The following is a 20,182-nucleotide window of genomic DNA, read 5'->3' on the forward strand; positions in this document are numbered from 1 at the left end:
CTAAGGTAAAATACACATTACACTGGGCAAAGTAGGAGATATTTTTTTAAATGAGATAAAACATTGTTCTACTCACTACTCTTTTAATGCAGGCCATTAGCCTTTTGTGTCTACCAAGTTTTCTCAGCGTCAGCATTATTGGTATTTGGAGCCAGATAATTCCTGTTGTGGGGTCAGTCCTGTGCATTGTGGAATGTTAGCGGCACCCCTGGTCTCTTCCCCCTGAAGAAGTAGCATCCCCTCCTCAGTCATGACAACCAAAAATGTCCCCAGACATGGCCAGATGTCCTCAGGGCGACAAAACCACCCCCAATTGTGAATCAGTGATATAGTTCTGATTTCTAAAGCAGAAAAATTTTTTTTGGTATTTTCCACCTTTTTAAAAGTTTGATAAAACTACATATCTTAAGATAGTATTCTTCAACTACTTTTAAACTCAAAAATATATATTCCATTGCCTCATCTATATAATGTTTAATAAATATTTACTAAAAAGCTATTAGCATTGCTTGGGAAGCTGCAAAGTCAAAGATGGTATTCATGAACATAGATAGCAAAAAAAATGCATTTTTCTTAGAATTTGTTAAATAATATTTTCATGCCATCAAAACCTGGAGTGAGCTCTCTTCTACGGTGTGTGCCTCAGAACTCCCAAAGTGGACAATACTGTAGGATGTAAATGCTTTAAGCACTGCAATTGAGAGCCAACTGCAAAATTATCTAACTGGGAAGCAAAGGCCATCTTTAATGAAAACCTGCAGAAGTGAAGTGGCTGATGGCCGTACCCTGGCTAAGATTTTACTGCCAATAAGTAAAGCAAGCAAACAAAATGTAATGAGTAATTAAAACCCAATGAGTCTAAGACATGAAAGAACAGGATTGATTAATGGCAATAAACGACCTAAAACACAACCATACAGCCCACATCATTCAACTTACTGGAAAGTATTTCTGAACAACACCAAAATCGATAAAACCGATTATAATCCATACCACCAACGTCAAAGTTGAAATGATGATGATGAATGGGACAAAATATCCGCTGAACCGGTCAGCCAGCTGCTGAATAGGTGCCTATGAAAAGAAAACACAAGACCACGGGAAATGACAATCTACCAAGAAATCCAGCACCACAGAATGGAAGAGGCCTGGGATGCTCAGCTCCCTCAATAACCCCGGACTCAATAATATCTGCCTGATTTTATGGAACTCTTGGACTGATTTCTAAAATAAGAAAGCAGAAGTAATATTATTTAAAAATTTTTTTCATTACCTTTGACATCTGAGCCTCTTCCACCAATTTCACAATCTGAGCCAAAGTGGTGTCTTTGCCCACATGGGTGGCATGGACAAGCACAGAGCCATGTGCATTTATAGACCCAGCAATCACGGTGCTTCCGGGTTTCTTAGTGACTGGCATGGCTTCTCCTGCAGGCGGAGCAGAGAGACCACCTGTCATGCACCCAGCCCCATTCAGCATTCACGGGACCTGGCCACTGTGCTGAGGCCCACCCAAAGGAACCAAAACAAGTTACCCAACCTGTGATGAGGGACTCGTCAGCCATGGTATTGCCTTCTAGGACATTCCCATCCACTGGGAATTTTCCCCCGGGAACAACCTTGATGACGTCACCCCGCTGCACCAGCTCCATGGGTACTTGCTCCTCTCTGCAATGAACACCACTCAAGTTACACACTCACTAGCCTGACCTGTGGTGGCGCAGTGGATAAAGCATCAACCTGGAATGCCGAGGTCACCAGTTTGAAACCCTGGGCTTGCCTGGTCAAGACACATATGGGAATTGATGCTTCCTGCTCTTCCCTCTTCTCTCTCTCTGTTCCCCTCTCTCATCTCTAAAATGAACAAATAGTCTTAAAAATATATTTTTTTAAAAGTTACACACTCACTGGAGCTCACTCTCGCAGTGTCGCCAGGTCCAGTTCTGTGAGGACTGCTGGACTGGGCACACAGTAATCCTTTCACCTGTCAGTTAGACTGAGTCAACATTTACTGTGCCACCGCAAAGCGCCAGGCACTGCACTGGTGCTGGGAAGACCAGGACCCTCATGAAGACAAATTCTGCAGATGAAACAGACAACCAACAAGAGCTCCAGGTAATGAGTGCTGTGATGAAGATGTGACTGGCGGGCTTCTTTAGGTGTGAGGGGTGGGGGCAGAGAGAAACAGGGGAAGGCCTCGCTTGGACGGTGGCATTAGCACTGAGACCTGGATGACAAGAGGACCCAAAGTAGGGGGTGGGGGGGAGAACATTCAGGGGGAAAATTACAGCTAATGCAAAGGCCCTGAGGTGGGCAGGGCCAGTGCCTTCAGAAACAGGAAGCGGCACACTGTGGGAGGGAAGTGAGGCAGGCGGACCGCAGACCATGTAGGATCTTGCAGAGCAAAGCTTAATGCTTTGAATATAAGGTTTTCAATGGGAAAGTGATGTAATCTGATTCACATTGTCAAGCCATTCCTTTGGCTGATGTATGAGAGTAGGAACAATAACAGAAGCTGAGAGAAGACTAAGGCCGTTGCAGCCACCCAAGCAAAAGACACCAACGGCATGGGCTAGAAATGAAGAAATACCCAGGATGTTTAGGGCCTGCATCAGTAAGATGGGCAGGTACACTAAATGCACAAGGAGAGAATCAAAGAGGAGCTCTACATTTCCAGCGTGAACCACTGGGTGGGCAAGAAAGCATTTACTGAATGGAAAAGCAGCTGAAGGAGGGAGAAGGAAAAGGAGAGGAGATGAAATGAAGGCCTTTATTTTAACCTGATGCCTATCTGACTTCATGTTAGGTAGGAGGTTGAAAATATGATTGGCACGACAGAAAAGGTCAGAACTTGAGGTACAATCTGGGAGCTGACAAAATAGAAATGCATTTAAAACCATGAACTGATATTCGCTTACCTAGAAGAGTAACAGGGACAGAGGAGGAGCCTAGGACGAGGCCCCAGGACATACCAGTACCTGGAGGTTGAGCAGAAGCGGCAGAGCCAGCAAGGGAGATGCAAGGGGCCAGCCAGTGACAGGAAGGAAGAGGAGGGAGAGGACTCGAAAGAGGAGCCGCCCAGCCGTCCTATCAATACTGCAGGTGTAGTTGTACAGACACAAACATGAAAAACTCATCATGCACCATGCTTAGAATTTGTGTGCTTCAGTGAATGTAAGTTATGCATTAATGAAAAAGGAAAAAAATTAAGGGACATTAACACTAAAACTGCTGGTGAGAGGATGAAGTGAGGACTAATGGTTGTGATTACTCGATGTCTTTGGCAAACACTAGTGCAGAAACTGGTGGAGGCAGAAGCCCAATGCAAGTGAGCTGAAGACAAGAGTGTGAAGGAACAAAGCAGCTGAAGACAGCTTCCAGAAGGAGTTTTGCTGTCAAAGGGGAGAGAAAAATAGCAGAAGGGGGAATGAATTAAGATAGGAAATCATGAATTGCACACATGTGTGAACTGTATGCTGGTAGGAGTGGTCTGAGAGGGAGAAATAGAGAGAGCGCGAGGAGGAGGACTGGCAGGACAGGGTGAGAAGGCGAGGGAGGCCATCAGGGAACCGCGGTGGCTGTGGCAGCATCTCTCCAGAGGCATTCCACGGGCCAGGTATACTTGCTCATACAGATGACACTGGCTTGTGAGCCACGGTGGGCAAGTCAGAAAGGCAGGTGTGCACCACAAGCAGAACTCTGCGGCTATTTTACATTTCCGCTTCCTTCTACAAAGAGTGCACTTAAACTACCAGAGAGAAATGTATAAAAAGCCACTTTATTTATGTGAGAAAGAAAAATAGACATTTACTGAATGTAGGTATGGTACTAGGTTGTTTGTTTGGTTTTTTTCATTTTTCTGAAGCTGGAAACAGGGAGAGACAGTCAGACAGACTCCCGCATGCGCCCGACTGGGATCCACCCGGCACGCCCACCATGGGGCAACGCTCTGCCCACCAGGGGGCGATGCTCTGCCCATCCTGGGCGTCGCCATGTTGCAACCAGAGCCACTCTAGCGCCTGAGGCAGAGGCCACAGAGCCATCCCCAGCGCCCGGGCCATCTTTGCTCCAATGGAGCCTTGGCTGCGGGAGGGGAAGAGAGAGACAGAGAGGAAAGCGCGGCGGAGGGGTGGAGAAGCATATGGGCGCTTCTCCTGTGTGCCCTGGCCGGGAATCGAATCCGGGTCCTCCGCACGCTAGGCCGACGCTCTACAGCTGAGCCAACCGGCCAGGGCTCTTTACATATATTTTTTTTAATTTTAATTTAATTTAATTTTTTTATTTATTCATTTTAGAGAGGAGAGAGAGAGAGGAGAGAGAGACAGAGAGAGAGAAGGGGGGGAGGAGCTGGAAGCATCAACTCCCATATGTGCCTTGACCAGGCAAGCCCAGGGTTTCGAACCGGCGACCTCAGCATTTCCAGGTCGACGCTTTATCCACTGAGCCACCACAGGTCAGGCGGTACTAGGTTTTTATGTGTCTTACCTCATTAAATCTCTGAGCAGCATATGAGGTATGTTGGAATTATTTGCTTTTTTGAACAAAAACCTGACAAAGGCACAAAATTAAACACACATGCCATTTCTTGAAATGTTGCTGTGTACAAATGTAAACTTAGAAACCAGGTTGCACAGACAGATGTTGCGGATTTACATCACTATTTTCTTCTTAAATAAACTTAGGAACGTCTTCTGTAGTGAGGACTCCGTGCTGTCTGACTCTGCAGGTCCAGCTCCACCCACTGCAGGTCTAGCTCCACCCACTGCAGGTCCAGCTCCACCCCTTGCCCGCCGCTCCTGCAAGGCTGAGGGCCCCCTGCTCCGTCGGGGCCGCTGCGGCAGGTGCTAGCACATGAAGCCTACCTGAGACTAAGGGCACATGTGTCACTGTGTGAGCCAGGTTCTGGGGACACAGCAGTGAGCGGGCAGGCGTGGTCCTGACCTTGGGAGCTCAGAGTCCTTGTCACAGAGCAGCAGTATGATCTGGGTCAAATCAAAGCCACAGAGTACTCCCTTCCACATGGCGATTTTGTTCCTAGGATAACTGAGGTGACAGGTGTCCCAAGTGCTAGCACAGTGCCTGACATTAACTAAGTGGCCAGTGACTGTTGGCAGCTTTTATTACCACCGAATGGACACGGTCACTGTCGACCAGGCTCTGTGTAGCAGTCACTGTGTTCGGGCTGGTAATGAACAGGACAGAGCGCCTTCCTCTCCTCTCAGGCGTGCAGCCCAGCCGCTGGAAGCAGACTCGTACAGGCAAGTTCAATAAAGACCGCAAGGGAGTAAAGGGAGTTTTGAAAAGGAGACCTTTCAAGGAAAAGTGGGCAGCACACTGAGGTCTTGAGCGCTGGGAACAGACGTGCCAATCTGGCAGCTGGGCAGGGCCAGCAAGAGGAGAGGAAGGCCTCTGCAAGGAGGGAATGCTCTCTGCTCTCTTCTGAAGGCTTGCGATGATTGACAGAGACGCCCAGGTTCTGCGCCGCCCTGCCGAGCCTGTCGGGGTGGCCCGGGGGAGCTCACGCCCCACGGCCAGGGCGACCCGGGGGAGCTCACGCCCCACGGCCGGGGCGGCCCGGGGGGGGGGGGAGCTCAGGCCCCACGGCCGGGGCGACCCGGGGGAGCTCACGCCCCACGGCCGGCCGGGGCGACCCGGGGGGAGCTCACGCCCCACGGCCGGGGCGACCCGGGGGAGCTCACGCCCCACGGCCGGGGCGGCCCGAGGGGAGCTCACGCCCCACGGCCGGGGCGACCACGGCCGGGGTGACCCGGGGGAGCTCACGCCCCACAGCTGTCTCCACTTGGCAACAGGAGGCTGTCAGGAGACGGAGCAGCTGCTCATTCAGAAAAGAGGACTGTGGGGGCAGAACCTTTCCTTCCCCACAGCATAACGGCCAGGCTTATACAGTGATACTTGCCCACATGTCCACATGGGTGCCTTTCTGTTAGTAATGTTAATCTTGGCTTAATCCAACTTTGAATTTCTCCTTTGATCTAAATTAACCAATCTTTCTAACGCTAAAAAGCTTAACTTGAAGTGAACAGCCTTTTATGGGGGTGAAGGTGGCTCCCTCTGGTGAATTCCCAGGGGCATTTCTCCTTCGGACACTAAGCCCTCCAACAGGCAGAGCTGTGAGCAGACATTTAATTAACAGTTTTTACCCCAGTGTTTCTGTCAGCAGTCTGTTGACCTCATCCATCTCCTTCCTCATCTAACACAGGTTAAAAAGAGACAGAAAAAACATCTAGAACGGCCACTGGCCTACATAAAATTTGTAATTTTGTTTTCCCAATAGTAAGAAACAAAAGACCTCAACGTGGGAGAGGGGACCAGGCTGTGCAGGCCTCTTACCATCAAGCATATGGACATGTGTAATTTATTTAACATTTGACAGTTGTTTCATCCATTCAACTAGTCAGTATCTGAGCACCCACCACATGTATGTCCAAGAGCACTGAGTGACCACCAAGCCAGGCCTGGGGACAAGGGAGGCTGCTGGGAGACACGACATCTGAACCAGGACCTGAAGGACAAGGGTCCAGGTGAAGGGAAGAGAGAAAGGGTTCCGGGGCAGGGATGACGTGGGCAGTGCGCAGAGGCCTGGAGGCAGGAGAGGGCCTCATCCTAGGACCTGCCGGCGGCGGTGGCTGGAACGAGGCGGAGGAAGGGTAGGACAAGAGGCACACTGGCTGCTGAGGCTCACATGTGTGATAAGGAATGCGTAAGTCCTGCAGCGAACCACCGGGGATTTCCAGCTACAGCGTCATGCACTCACTGGGAAGTATCAGGAAGGAGGCCGCTGGGAGCAGGAGGGCAACAGGAGGGTATCATAGTGCTTCAGACGAGGGCAGGTGAGGAGTGGCTGCGGGAGGGGCAGCTGCGAGGCCACCAGGGGCTGTGAGCCAGAAGAGGCCGGAGGCTGGACGTGTGGGTGAGGGAGGAGTCACAGAGATGCCCGGCCTCACCTCAGGAGCTGGGGTGCAGTGTGGCCACTCAGAGACAGACAGGCACACGGGGGAGAGGAAGCACCTGGGAGGGGCCCGGAGCGAAGATGGCGGGAAGAACAGACAGGTTGACTTTGAGTCTGAACATATACCCAAGTGACAGATTCAACAGGCAGGTGGACATGACAGCTGAGGCAGGTCTGAGAATGGAGACATGGGGAAAAGGAGGTACCCTAGCAACAGCCTCACACACCTAGACAACAGACAACAGGGCCAACACCGAACGCCCGGGATTCACGGTTATCTAAGGAATGAGAGTGAAGAAAGCCCATGAAGGAGACACAGGCAGCAGCTTAAGAAATGGTTACATGCCAGAGTGACCTCCATGCAGATGTTCCTGTCACCTAAGACTTGGGATGGAGAGAAAGAGGAAGGAGGGCCTTGCAGACAGGAGCCAGCTGAGGCGGGAAGTTCTGGTGGCCTTCAAGAGCTTCCTCCTGAAGGCGCTGCAGCCCTCTCTTTACCAGCACAGGCCCCCACGCAGGAAGGCCCGGCACCAGCATGCCTCATGACCCCAAGAGAGCAAGGGGTGACCATGGACCCATCTCCTCCCAGTAACCCCGAGCACCCTGTCAGGAAAGTGGGGTAGGAAGCACTCCTCTCTGACAGAGAGGAATTGTGCAAAATAGGTATTAGTTGATGTGCTCCAAGCACACAGCTCATCTATGGCAAAGCCAGAATGGTCTTTGGGTTCCTTCCTTAAAGTGGTACCACTGCCCGACTGGCGGTGGCGAAGTGGATGGAGTGTCAACCCAGGATGCTAAGGGACCTGGTTCTAAACCCCAAAGTCAATGGCTAGAGTGCATGCTCCTCGACTTGAGTACAGGTCACTAGCTTGAGTGAGGGGTCATCGACATGACCCCATGGTCACTGGCTTGAGCCCACAGGTTGCTGGCTTGAAGCCCAAGGTCGCTGGCTTGAGCAAGGGGTCACTGGCTCGGCTGGAACACCTGATTAAGGCACACATGAGAAGCAATCAGTGAACTAAAGTGAAACAACTACAATGCTTCTCATCTCTCTATCTCTCCCTTCCTGTCAAATAAATCAATAAATAAGGTACCACCATGATGGTAGCTGTTGTGCCCATGTGTCTGCAGCCAAAAACTAATCACCATCTTTGGAAAAGAACTGAGTTATGACAGGTGTATAGCCCCACAGTCCTTCAGCATTTCAACTACCTTCCGCCTTCTGGCAAAGATACACGTCTCCTGCATTCAAATCAGTGGAGCTGTCCCCACAATGGTAGTCCACGCCTTCAGAAGCACTTCCAAATGAAACAGACAGTAAGTGCAGTTGCCAATGCCTTTATTTCCCATCTGAATGATTTCACTTTTCAGAAACCCTCATTGATACTTTATATATATATATATTAAAAATGTAGCCGAGAGGTCTTACTAGTGTAGAAGCAACCAAGTGCACGTGGGAGCCCAGAGTGCCAGCTGCTGCCTGACAGGGGCCCTCCCATCGGAGACAGCTGGGCCGGTGGCGGAGAGGGTGGCTCCATGTCTGCAGGGCTCAAGCCCCAGCTCTGCCACTCACCTGCTGTGGACTCTGGGCAAGTTACTTCACGTCCCCAACAAAATGGGGATCATGACAGCACTTGCCTCACAGGGTGTATCAGGGTTAAATCAGATAATTTATGCAAAGTGCTAAGCAGTGTACCTGGTACACAGTAAGTTCTCAAATCTCAGCTATCATCACCATAATTCTGATTAGTATTTAAAAGCCAGCATCCAGGCAAAACCCAGGCTGCCGTCAGCCAGTGCCTCCCTAACTTATTCACATCTCACTGACTGGTGCATGTGCTCAATGCAGACGCACAGAGCCCCACTGGGAGGCCACAGCCCACGGCAGCCTCAGAGGAGGCAGTGTGATGAATGGGCAATGGCACAGTGGGAGCGGGGCACAGGGTGTTTAAACAACAGTCTGGAGTATATGTCACACTGGATGGTAAGAATCTGCAAAGACAGAGACACTGGAGATCAATGAGAATTCGGCAGAGGAGGACTCCTGGACAGAGGCTCAGGGGAGAGAGCCTCCTCCACAGGGGCAGGCGGGAGGGTGCAGTGGAGGCTGAATGGCAGGAGACTGATGGGTCTCAGGAGTCAGGAATGGGATTACAGGTTAACGGGAAAGCGGTGGGTTTCAGGAATGTAACGAAGGCCTATAAATAACCACTGCCTAGAATACAAAAATGAAGTTGACCAGGGAAATTCAGAAGCAAATTTGTGAAAATGTCTCTACTATTAAATACACTTTAAGAGTCAGAATATACAAGAATAAAGAGTATGAATTCTAAAACCACAACCTGGGTTATATCCCTTAATGTTGTATGACCCTGGGCCACTTCCTTAGACTCTGAACTTCAGTTTCCTCATCTTTAAAATAGGGATATTAACAGTTCCTTCCTTAATGCTTTTTGTTGTTGTTGTTAGATTAAATACAAAGAGTTTAGAACAGTGTCTGGCAAACAGTAAATGCTATATAACCTCCAAAAATGATGAAAACAATCATTATTTTTAATATCTGTCAACCTTGCGAAGAAGAAAAATACTACTTTCTTTTTTATTCTTTGGCAAGTTGGAAGCCCCTGTCTCAGCCTGCCTGAGTCCTCCAGGTCTCACAAAGCAGGCCCAGCTCACACCCCATGTTCCCTGGGAAGCTTTTCTTGACTGCAAGCCCTCCTCCTCTAAATGCAGGGCTGTAAACCATCTGTACCTCTCATAGCATTCAGCAGTCACATGCCACTGTGAGCCCATGCTTATCTTCTGGTATTTAAATGCCAAAACTGGACTGAAGGAGGGATCTGACTGTACACGTCTTTGCCCACCTTCACGTGGTCAAGTGTGATGTCACATGCGTGAGAGGAGTTTGATATTTATTTCCCAGAAGGCCATGCATTGACCAAGGACTCTGGATGAAGATAACCCACCTGATGATTAAGTTGTCCTCACCAAGGGTCACAACGGTGGCTTCTGTGGCTTGGAGAGATAAGAGTTTGGCAAGGGCTTCTGAGGTTTTGCTCTAAAAAATAACCAGAATGTAAGAAAAGAACTGTCATAAATGGACACTGGCAGGAAAAGACTGTTCTCTTTACACAGCACGCCAAAGGGTTCTCAAGAAATGGTGTGACACACACCCATCGACACGCAGCCATGACAACACCACACTGAATGCTCAAATGCCACTTAGTTCAAAGAATTATATTTCAGACCGAAAAAGAACACCAATCTACCCACTGACAGTTCCCTTTCAGGTTCAATCCACTTCCTGCAGGGCCAGTGGCCCACCTGTCTATAAAATAAGCTAAAACACTGAATACAAAGCAGACTATTGAATGTGGATGTCTAGACTAGTAAGTCATAGTTCAGTCAGGTACAAATAGACGGTGTGACCTCTGACCTGAAATTCAGGGCTCTTTCCATGACATGACTCACCCGGACAAAAGGTTCTAATAATTAACCAGATTAGCTGGGACTGCAGAAGTAGCAGCCAATCTAGAGATTAGTGATAAAAGCACCTAATTATATGTAGGTTTCACGTTTCTTTTAAGTCTTTCTCTGCATTGTGTATAATTAGTAATCCTAAACATGGTGCTCAGATGAGTTAAGATTTGTATTACTAAAGGAACAAATCTTTTCATCTGAGGCTGCAGTCACCTTTGCCACGTGCTCCAGCCACCGGCCCAGGGCAATGAACACGAAGAGCATGGGAGGCGTGTCGAAGAATGTCACAGGGCTCCTCTCGGCCTTCTCGGCAATGGCCACCACCAGGATGACCAGAGAGTAGGCATAGGCGATGCTGGTGGCCAGCACGATGAGCACGTCCATGTTGGCAGCCCTGTGTCTCAGAGATTTGTAGGCCTGAACGTAGAAGTACCATCCGCCAAGAAACTGGAAGACAGACAAAGCACAGTGACAGCTGGGATGAGCAGGACATAGTGTTCAAGGAGCAAACAAAGGCCCGGAGGCCCGTTGGGCTGCCAAGTACTCTAGGCTCATCCACAATTTTGACATTTTTCCCTCTGTAATCAATGTTTCTGAAAAATACTTCCCAACTCGGAGGGCTAATGGCCACAGAAACAGATAACCAAGGGCGTTGAAGCCTTTAAAACTCAGAGCACACAACCTAAATTTCCATAGATAGGAAAACAGTGACAATGATGAAATAAATCACACTCTGTTCACACTGTGGCCAACGCTATGTATGCGGTCTCTGAGGAGAATGCCAGATGTACAAACCAGTGGAGTGAAAGATGTCCATCCATATTTACGACTAAGTGGAGAAGACAGCTATAAACGAGTATGTCTGATGTGTTGCCTGCCTCATGTGATCATGTACATACACATATACAGACACATAAATATTGTCTATGTACATAGAAGATACATACCCAACCAGCAATAAAAGTCAGGTGACCCTGGGGAAGGCACTGGGTATGAGCAATGAAAGATTATCTTCCTCTTTTCTTTTATATTTCAGGATGGCTTGAATTGCTTACAATAAATGTATATTACAGTTGGAATGAAAAAGAAAATACAGAAAAAAATGATTCAGCCAGCAAAGACTTACTTGTCCCTGGAAAGTTCTAAACATTTTTTTTTTTTGTATTTTTCTGAAGCTGGAAACGGGGAGAGACAGTCAGACAGACTCCCGCATGCGCCCAACCGGGATCCACCCGGCACGCCCACCAGGGGCAATGCTCTGCCCACCAAGGAGCGATGCTCTGCCCCTCCGGGGCGTCGCTCTGCCACGACCAGAGCCACTCTAGCACCTGGGGCAGAGGCCAAGGAGCCATCCCCAGCGCCCGGGCCATCTTTGCTCCAATGGAGCCTTGGCTGTGGGAGGGGAAGAGAGAGACAGAAAGGAAGGGGGGGGGTGGAGAAGCAAATGGGCGCTTCTCCTATGTGCCCTGGCCGGGAATCGAACCCGGGTCCCCAGCACGCCAGGCCGACGCTCTACCGCTGAGCCAACCGGCCAGGGCCGAAAGTTCTAAACATTTTAATATTAAGTCAGGAGTTTTATTTTATATTCTACAATGTATGGAGGCCACACTTCCCAGTAGAAACACAGCTAGTTCCTTCATACTGGCCCAGACTACAATTTCTGCGAGGCCTGTCTCTCTCTCTCTCTCTCTTTTTTTTTTTTTTTTTTTTAGTTAGAGGAGAGAAGGCAGGGACAGATTCCCACATGCACCCCAACCAGGGTCCACCAAGCAAGCCTACTAGGGGGAGATGCTCTGCCCATCCTGGGCTCTTGCTCCGTTGCAACGGGAGCCATTTTTTAGCATCTAAGGTAGAGGCTATGGAGCTATCCTCAGCGCCCAAGGCCAACTTGCTCTAATTGGGCCATGGCTGTAGGAGGAGAGGAGAGAGAGAGAGAGAAGGAAAAAGAGAGAGAAGCGAGAGGGTTTGGGGTGGAGACACAGATGGGCACTTCTCCTGTGTGCCCTGACCAGGAATCAAACCCAGGACATCCACATGCCCAGGTGACACTTTACCACTGAGCCAATCGGCCAGGGCAGCCTGTCTCTTTTAAATTGTTATTTCTTCAGGACCACATTTTGGCCACTCAGGATAAAACATTAAAGAGAAGCATGAGCTCCCTGGTGATCCAACCACTGCTCTCACAACGAAGATCAATGAAGCCACACAGGAAGCAAACAGAAGACAACTGGCTCACTGATCCTTGTAGCAAGGTGGCTGCTATGCCCAGGAGATGTCAGTCACCTGCAATCAACAGTGAAACTGACAGTGAAACCAGGTCCTCTGAAGTCCTCTGTGTTAGAGGACAACCCCACTGCTGGTCACAACACGAAAAACGCAGCAACTGGTTGGGTGGGTCAGGAAAGCTGCAACAAAGCGCTGGTCACTCACAGGCATGAAGGACAAAGGCTGGACCCTCCTTCTCATACGCACCTGGACAAAGGTACACAGGATAAGGAAGATGAGATTTAGAACAGACAGCCCTGGAATGATGTTGTGGTCCAGGACCATAGACTCGTGGGGTTCACTGCTGGGTATCAACATGTAGATCATTAAGCCCATAGCAGGGATGCCAAACACCAGGCTGCACAGGAAGGACTTCTTCCACCTGGGAAGCAACGAGCAACACCAACAGGTTAGGTACCGCCTGCCACTTGGATTATGGCTGAGTACCCCCCTGAGGTTTCAGCTTAAGACTTGCCTTTGTCACATGTGTGGGACAGACCGCCAAGGGCTAAAATGAAGAGAAAGGCTCTCTCCCTGACATAGGTCATCTGATGGAGCAGCTAAGAGTCTAAACTTTGCTGCGAGGACATTCCGAAGATGTTCTGAACCAGCTCACGCCTGCCCATGGCGGACCTGTTACCTCCAGCCTCTAGCTGAGGCAACCGAGGCCAGGAAACTTCCACTTATCCTTGGAGGCCAGAGCTACTCACCTGAACCACCCACCCTTCCCCAGCCAGAGCACAGGCCCCGCAAAGGTAGGGCCGTCCTATCCATGCCCTACACCTGGCACAGCACCTGCACACAGCAGTGGTCTTATGCTCACTGAACAAACGCGAACATCTGAAACAATGCATGCACTCAGGCCTCCGGCTTCCCAGGCCATTCTTTCCATGATTCTTGTCCTTGGATCCTAGTTCTAAAACCCATTCAAGTAAAGTCTTAAAATATTGTAAAAGAAAAAAGAATCCACGCTTCCTTTATTCCAACTCAAGTGCTGTTGTTCCATCTGTTAACCAGCCACGGGTGAATATTTAAATTAAAATTAGTTAAAATGAAATGAAATAAAAAATTTGGTTCCTCAGTCACATTAGCTGCACTTCAAGTACTCAGTAGCGAGTGGCTACCATCCTGGGCAGTGCAGACACAGAACACTCCTGCCCCAATGCAAAGCTCCAGTGGACAGCACTGGGGGGTTGACATTACAAGGGTACCGTCCTGGGCAGTGCAGACACAGAACACTCCTGCCCCAGTGTAAAGCTCCAGTGGACAGCACTGGGGGGCTGACAATACAAGGGTACCGTCCTGGGCAGTGCAGACACAGAACACTCCTGCCACAGTGCAAAGTTCCAGTGGACAGCACTGGGGGGTTGACAATACAAGGGTACCGTCCTGGGCAGTGCAGACACAGAACACTCCTGCCCCAGTGCAAAGCTCCAGTGGACAGCACTGGGGGGTTGACAATACAAGGGTACCGTCCTGGGCAGTGCAGACACAGAACACTCCTGCCACAGTGCAAAGTTCCAGTGGACAGCACTGCAGGGTTGACATTACAAGGGTGAAGACACCAATCCGAGCAGATGGTCCTGGGGAAGCCAGGGCAGCAGGGACTGGAGAAGCACAGAACGAGGCAGGGACTGGAGAAGCACAGAACGAGGCAGGGACTGGAGAAGCACAGAACGAGGCAGGGACTGGAGAAGCACAGAACGAGGCAGGGACTGGAGAAGCACAGAACGAGGCAGGGTAGGGCCTGGGGAGATGGAGCCAGAGCCTCAGTTTCTCTTTTCTGTTTTACTTACTGCTTTATTTCCACCCTGTGGTCCAAGTGGTGAGCGCTGGGGGTCCTCTGGGCCAGGGACGCATGAAAGCCGACTTCCTTGTTATTAAACAGAGAGGGTAGGAGACAAGGAGGGAGGCACTCGGTTAAAACCCGCAGTGGTAGACAGCATTTTACATCTTTTGAGATCTGAAAGCTAAGCTACGACTGCGTCAGAGGAAGGTACCAGTTTTTCCTCCCACAACTTCTTCACTCAAATCGCTCCACCAATCCGGTCAGAGGATCAGCAGCGTCTGTGCTTGAGGCTGAGTCATCCCCAAGGAGGTGCCTCCATCGCAACTCCTGTCCCCTCTGTCGGCAGGCAGCGGGTTCTGGGAGATAACATCAGGGTGCCCCAAAGCTGACTAGTGTTGGGATATAAACTCAGGGTGTTTGAGTTAAGGAATCCCAAATCCAGTGTGGTCGGCAGCTGCCATGCTCTGCAGGAGGGGCTGCAGGCACAGCATTATCAGAGGACCTAGGAACATCAGGTACATCAGAGCCCTGGCCGGGCTCCCAGCCTGCCCCTCACACCAGGTGGACCATAGCAACCCCCGTACCTGCAGGCTGCAGCTCCCACTGAGAGCAGACGGCGACTGCGCCTCAGACTCGTCTTGTTTTCAGGGGTTAACTCAAGCATTTCCTTCACTGCCTCTCCTTCGTTCTCTCTGCCTTATTTGACCTGATCATAAAGTCTCTGATATCCTTTATGAATATATACAGAAAAGGCTGTAAGACAGCACAATATAAAGAGGGGACCCAGAACTCTGGTGTTGGGGTTTTATGCAAAAGTTAGTTATGGTGGGAGAAAGAGCATCCAAGACTGACTAAAGAAAAATTCTGTGGCAACTAACACTGGCCTAATCACACTAGGAAAAGATGGTCCAGGATAACAAGAATGGAGGACAACTGCTGGCAGAATTCCTCAAGGAAAGACAGAGAAGGGGCCACGCCACGCTCCGCGAGCCGGGTGGAGGCCAGCAGGAACACTGTACATGAGAAGGGCCTGAGCCATGTTCAGAGTGCCACGTTGACTCTCCCTACTACTTAGCAGCAGCCTGACTTTGTAGCCTCATCGAGGCCATGTTACAGACTGTTAGTGCGGTAGAAACCTTTAGCTGGGTACCAGTGAGCAAAGTACTTAACCTACCCTCTCTTGGATCCCGGTTGGGCGCAAGAGGGAGTCTGTCTGACTGCCTCCCGGTTTCCAACTTCAGAAAAATACAAAATAATAATAATAATAATAATGTCTTTTCCCCCCAACATTTTCTTACCAATTCATGGATTTTTCCCCTTACAGCTGATATTCACTTAACTTCACTTTATTTCCATTGAAAAAGTTGAAGGATTTTAAGTGACTTTCTTTTTTTTTTTGCTTAGCTATATTTCTCATTTTTTTTTACAATGGTTATTAGTTTTTTAAAAGGTGGTTATAGCCTGACCTGTGGTGGCGCAGTGGATAAAGCCTTGACCTGGAATGCTGAGGTTGCCGGTTCAAAACCCTGGGCTTGCCTGGTCAAGGCACATATGGGAGTTGAAGCTTCCTGCTCCCCCCTACTTCTCTCTCTCTCTCCTCCAAAATGAATAAATAAATAAAAATAATTTAAAAAAAAATAAAAGGTGGTTATAATTCTTTTAAATGACTGACTTACCTCAATAATTTTGACAATATCCCGTGGACCAATAATTTCAGGATCAAACTTCACATGGGCTTTGCTTGTTGCAAGGGCCACGGAGGCGTGGATGATGCCATTTGTCCTCATGAGCTTGGACTCTATGTTGTTAACACAGGAAGCACAGGTCATCCCAGTGATCTGCAGCACAGATGACAGGAGTCCTGCTGACCCAGGGTCAGGAGGCACGTGGGCAGCCACAGCCTGCAGCCGCTCCTTCCACAGCACCCTCCCTAAGACTCTGCACACCGCCCTTCCAAGCCCCGTGGGCAGCATCTTCGCCCTGGCTTCAAGGATATAAACAGTGGCTCTTCCCCAACTCTAGTACAGGAGATGTAACCAATCTGCTAAGCAGATGGCAAACGACGGAGGCCTTATTTCCAGCTCTGCTAATGATGGGCTTTTGTAAGCTACCTACACTGTCTCAGTCATCTCACCAGCAACACCAGAATAATAACACATGCACCTGCTCTGCCTGAAAAGGGTACAGCGGTGCAGCCCCACAAAACCCTCTACGCTCCTGAAATTCTCCATGATCCTGAGTGTTGCTGGCATCTGGTCTGTAGCTGCAGGTAAGAATGCCAATAGCTCGTTACTGACAGGAAAAAGGGATTTTCTAAAGTGAGTGATCAAGGCTATGGGATGTGAGGCGGCCCAGTGGCCGGGCACAGGACGTGCACGGGAGGAAGAGCAGGAAGCCGGCCATGCTGGCTGGTCCACAGAAAGACCCCTGAGCACCCAACGAGAAACAGCCGCTAAGCCAGCACTTGATGGCAAGTCACGGAGGGGTAATGAGCACCAGAATGGACGAGAGCCGCACTTTGCAATCTGTGTCAGTAATCCCAGAATCAAGTATTAGAAGAGATGGGAGAGAGCCACATGGAATGAGGGGGAGAAGGCAAACTCATCTGTAATCAGAATACAGTGACATTGGCATGGGACCCAAGGGAAAGGTGGGAAGGAGAGGCCATCACAAAGACAAGGAGCTTCTGGCTCATGGGCAGCTGTGCAAATAGAATTTTATCAAGTCTACAAATATTTCATTGGTGCTTCTAAGCTCCCGTTTTACTTTCGAGTAGTGATTAATACTAGGTAACACTTATTACTTGCAACTTCCCAGGCACTGCCCTAGGCACTATCCTGCTCACGCCAGTCCTGCAAGGTAGGTCTCAGTCCCCCAGCAGTGAGAGGGTAGAAACGTGTCCAGAGTCCGCAGCAGTGAGTGATGGCTCCGGAGCCTGGCCGAGTCTGCGCGCAGCATGAGGCGATCTTCACAGACCAGGCTGACACAGCCCTGCAGCGACAGAGCTTGAACTCAAACCCAGGGAAAGCGGTGCCCTCGACCACACCATGCCCTGTGTCTTGACTTGAGAAACAGGAATGGGGCATTCCATCCCTGTCATATGGAGTAGGCAAACTGGACAATTCACTCTTCCAAGTACCAGTGGTCAGCACTTCTCATAATCCCATTACATCCAGACATGCAATGTCTGAACATGTGATGATAAAACTATTGATACGGCTTAGTTAAAAACAAACAAACAAACAAAAAATACTATAATAGAACACATGGCTCAAAAGAAGATTCACCTTTCCCAACAGTATCTTTGACTCAGCTTCTCCCACAGCAGTGGTTTGAGTGGGCAGCAGGTGCCCTGCCCTGAGCATGGGGGCCAACGTGGGCTGTACCCCAGTGAGCACCACCTGTGGCCCGGCCAGAGCAAACACTTCGCTCCACAAAGAACTCCACTGACCAGCAGCCCAGTGCCGTTCATGTCCTTAGTATTCTCTCTTCAAACATTTACTTACCTGGCCCTGGCCAGTTGGCTCAGTGGTAGAGCGTTGGCCTGGTGTGCAGGAGTCCCGGGTTCGATTCCTGGCCAAGGCACACAGGAGAAGCACCCATCTGCTTCTCCACTCCTCCCCCTCTCCTTCCTCTCTGTCTCTCTCTTCCCCTCCCGCAGCCAAGGCTCCATTGGAGCAGGGTTGGCCTGGGCGCTGAGGATGGCTCCGTGGCCTCTGCCTCAGGCGCTAGAATGGCTCTGGTTGCGACAGAGCAACGCCCCAGATGGGCAGAGCATCGCCCCCTGGTGGGTGTGCCGGGTGGATCCTGGTCGGGCGCATGCGGGAGTCTGTCCGACTGCCTCCCCGTTTCCAACTTCAGAAAAACAAACAAACAAACAAACAAAAAACAAAAAAACCCCACATTTACTTACCATCAATGGCAGGTATTAAGCACCATAAGGAAGAAAAGACTCTTTCACCTAAGACAGCCTTACTCATTCCTCATGTGTTTCTTTTACATCTGCTTTCTTACGCAAAACAAGCTTTGTACATAAGTGCTTGTAAAAACAGCATATTCAAAATGTTGTTGTTGTTTTCAATGACTGGTTGACACATGCAGCTGATAAAATGGACTGAGAGGAAGCACCACCATCCCACCCTGTCCCAACCACCCTGTGAACAGCAACTATCTTCAGTGTTCACCTCAGACAGCACTTCGGAACAATCTTGTCAATCTGCAACTACCTTGCAGATGCCCCTCCGCCTTCGTGCGGCCCTCTCCATCTGCGATGGCATGGCAGCACGCTGACTTGCCTCCTCTGGCCTCAGACACCGCTGACATACTAGCTCCCCTCTGTGCAGGCTTTTATGGAGTATGTTCATATTCAGCGCCCTCACACCACCCCCTCAGGACCGTCGCCATTTTAATTAAATTCACCTTCCTCCAGTTCTCTCTCCACCTCCTCCTCCTAGCACCCTGAATGTACCCGGTGAGATTCACTCCTGTTGACTTTCTGACACAATGGGACATTCCTTCACAAACTGAACAGCCCCTGTTTGGCTTCAATGCAAAACAACAACAAAACACCCAGCAACAGAAACAGGATAGATGCAAATGGGAAAGCTGGGTGGCCACAGCCGTGGCTCTGTCAGAACACGTCTGCAGGTGGTCAGAGGACTGCAGCCCTAGCCCCAGCTCTAGCCCAGTCACTGTACTTACGACCAGCTCCATGTCACCATCTGAGCCCACGCAGTCTTCCATTACCGTTGCTTCAAAGCCCAAGTCCTGGATGAGCTGAGCTATCTCGAGTGGCTGGATGACTGCCGGACTGTACCTAACCTCTGCCTTCCCGGCCATCAGGGCCACCAGCACGGAGAGCACACCTGAAACCATCAAGCTACAGCTGTAACATTCTAGGCAGGGTCTCTGGGTGCTCAACAGAATCTGGCAAAAACAAACAAACAAACACACAAAACAAACAAAAAAACCTGTCTGCGCCCGGAGTATCTACAGCAGTGGTTCTCACACTTGGCTGCACATTAGGACCTCGTGGGGCGCTTTCAGTCCCCACCGTGCCTGGCCCTTAACCCAGGCCAGCTAAATCGGAGTCTTCTGGTAAGTGCCAGGCATTTTTTTAAGCTCCCCAGGTAAATTCTAGTGCACAGCCCAGTGTGAGAAGTGCTGTTCTAGGACACTGTTTCTCATACTCTAGTGGGCACAGGTGTGTTTAATGAGGCCCTTACTAAACAACAGATTCTGGTGCAGTCTGTCAAGGGTGGCGTCCGAGGTTCTGCCTGTGTTGCCAGCCTGGGGGGGGCACTCAGAGTCAGGCTCTGTAAGACACTGGTGGGTGCGTGCACCTCAAAACAAGGGCTCTCGTCTGCAGCTAGCAACTACTGTTCCTTACAAGATGTACTTTCTTCTTCCGTCCCTTTCACAGAAAGAAAAATAATATTCAAAAGTGGTTTTCCATCTTCTTTTTCAGTTTCTGATCGCTTTCAGAGCAATCCCACAGACTATCTTGCTAACATGATTGTGTTAGTTTAAGGGTGAAAAAAGTTCATTCAAACAGATGAAAGCAATGATGCACTTTATAAAAAAATGCCATCAGGGATAAAAACAAGAGACTGCAGTCAGGAGCAAGAACACAGGCGCTGTGAGACACAGTTAACTGTACGGGCAGCCTGTCCACGGGT

General features: G+C 49.8%; 1 protein-coding gene across 11 annotated transcripts in view; it reads right to left on the bottom strand.

Annotated features, from left to right (window-relative positions):
• ATP7B (ATPase copper transporting beta) overlaps positions 1-20,182 on the bottom strand; it is a 77,094-nt gene that overhangs the window by 14,006 nt on the left and 42,906 nt on the right. For 9 of the 11 annotated variants that reach the window (XR_010751053.1, XM_066380946.1, XM_066380945.1 and 6 more), the window contains 9 exons: positions 19,206-19,369; positions 16,181-16,342; positions 14,512-14,588; positions 12,923-13,097; positions 10,664-10,897; positions 9,937-10,028; positions 1,541-1,668; positions 1,274-1,428; positions 940-1,074 (listed from right to left, as the gene is read on the bottom strand). Coding sequence is in view for 10 of the 11 variants with exons in the window: in XM_066380946.1 (XP_066237043.1) it covers positions 940-1,074; positions 1,274-1,428; positions 1,541-1,668; positions 9,937-10,028; positions 10,664-10,897; positions 12,923-13,097; positions 14,512-14,588; positions 16,181-16,342; positions 19,206-19,369 (1,322 nt within the window). In the remaining variant the exon portion in view is untranslated. The remainder of the gene's footprint in view (positions 1-939; positions 1,075-1,273; positions 1,429-1,540; positions 1,669-9,936; positions 10,029-10,663; positions 10,898-12,922; positions 13,098-14,511; positions 14,589-16,180; positions 16,343-19,205; positions 19,370-20,182) is intronic. The other 2 variants (XM_066380948.1, XM_066380942.1) reach the window with 1 other exon arrangement.

Source organism: Saccopteryx leptura, chromosome 4 (assembly GCF_036850995.1).
Source record: "Saccopteryx leptura isolate mSacLep1 chromosome 4, mSacLep1_pri_phased_curated, whole genome shotgun sequence".
NCBI classification, from domain to species: domain Eukaryota; kingdom Metazoa; phylum Chordata; class Mammalia; order Chiroptera; family Emballonuridae; genus Saccopteryx; species Saccopteryx leptura.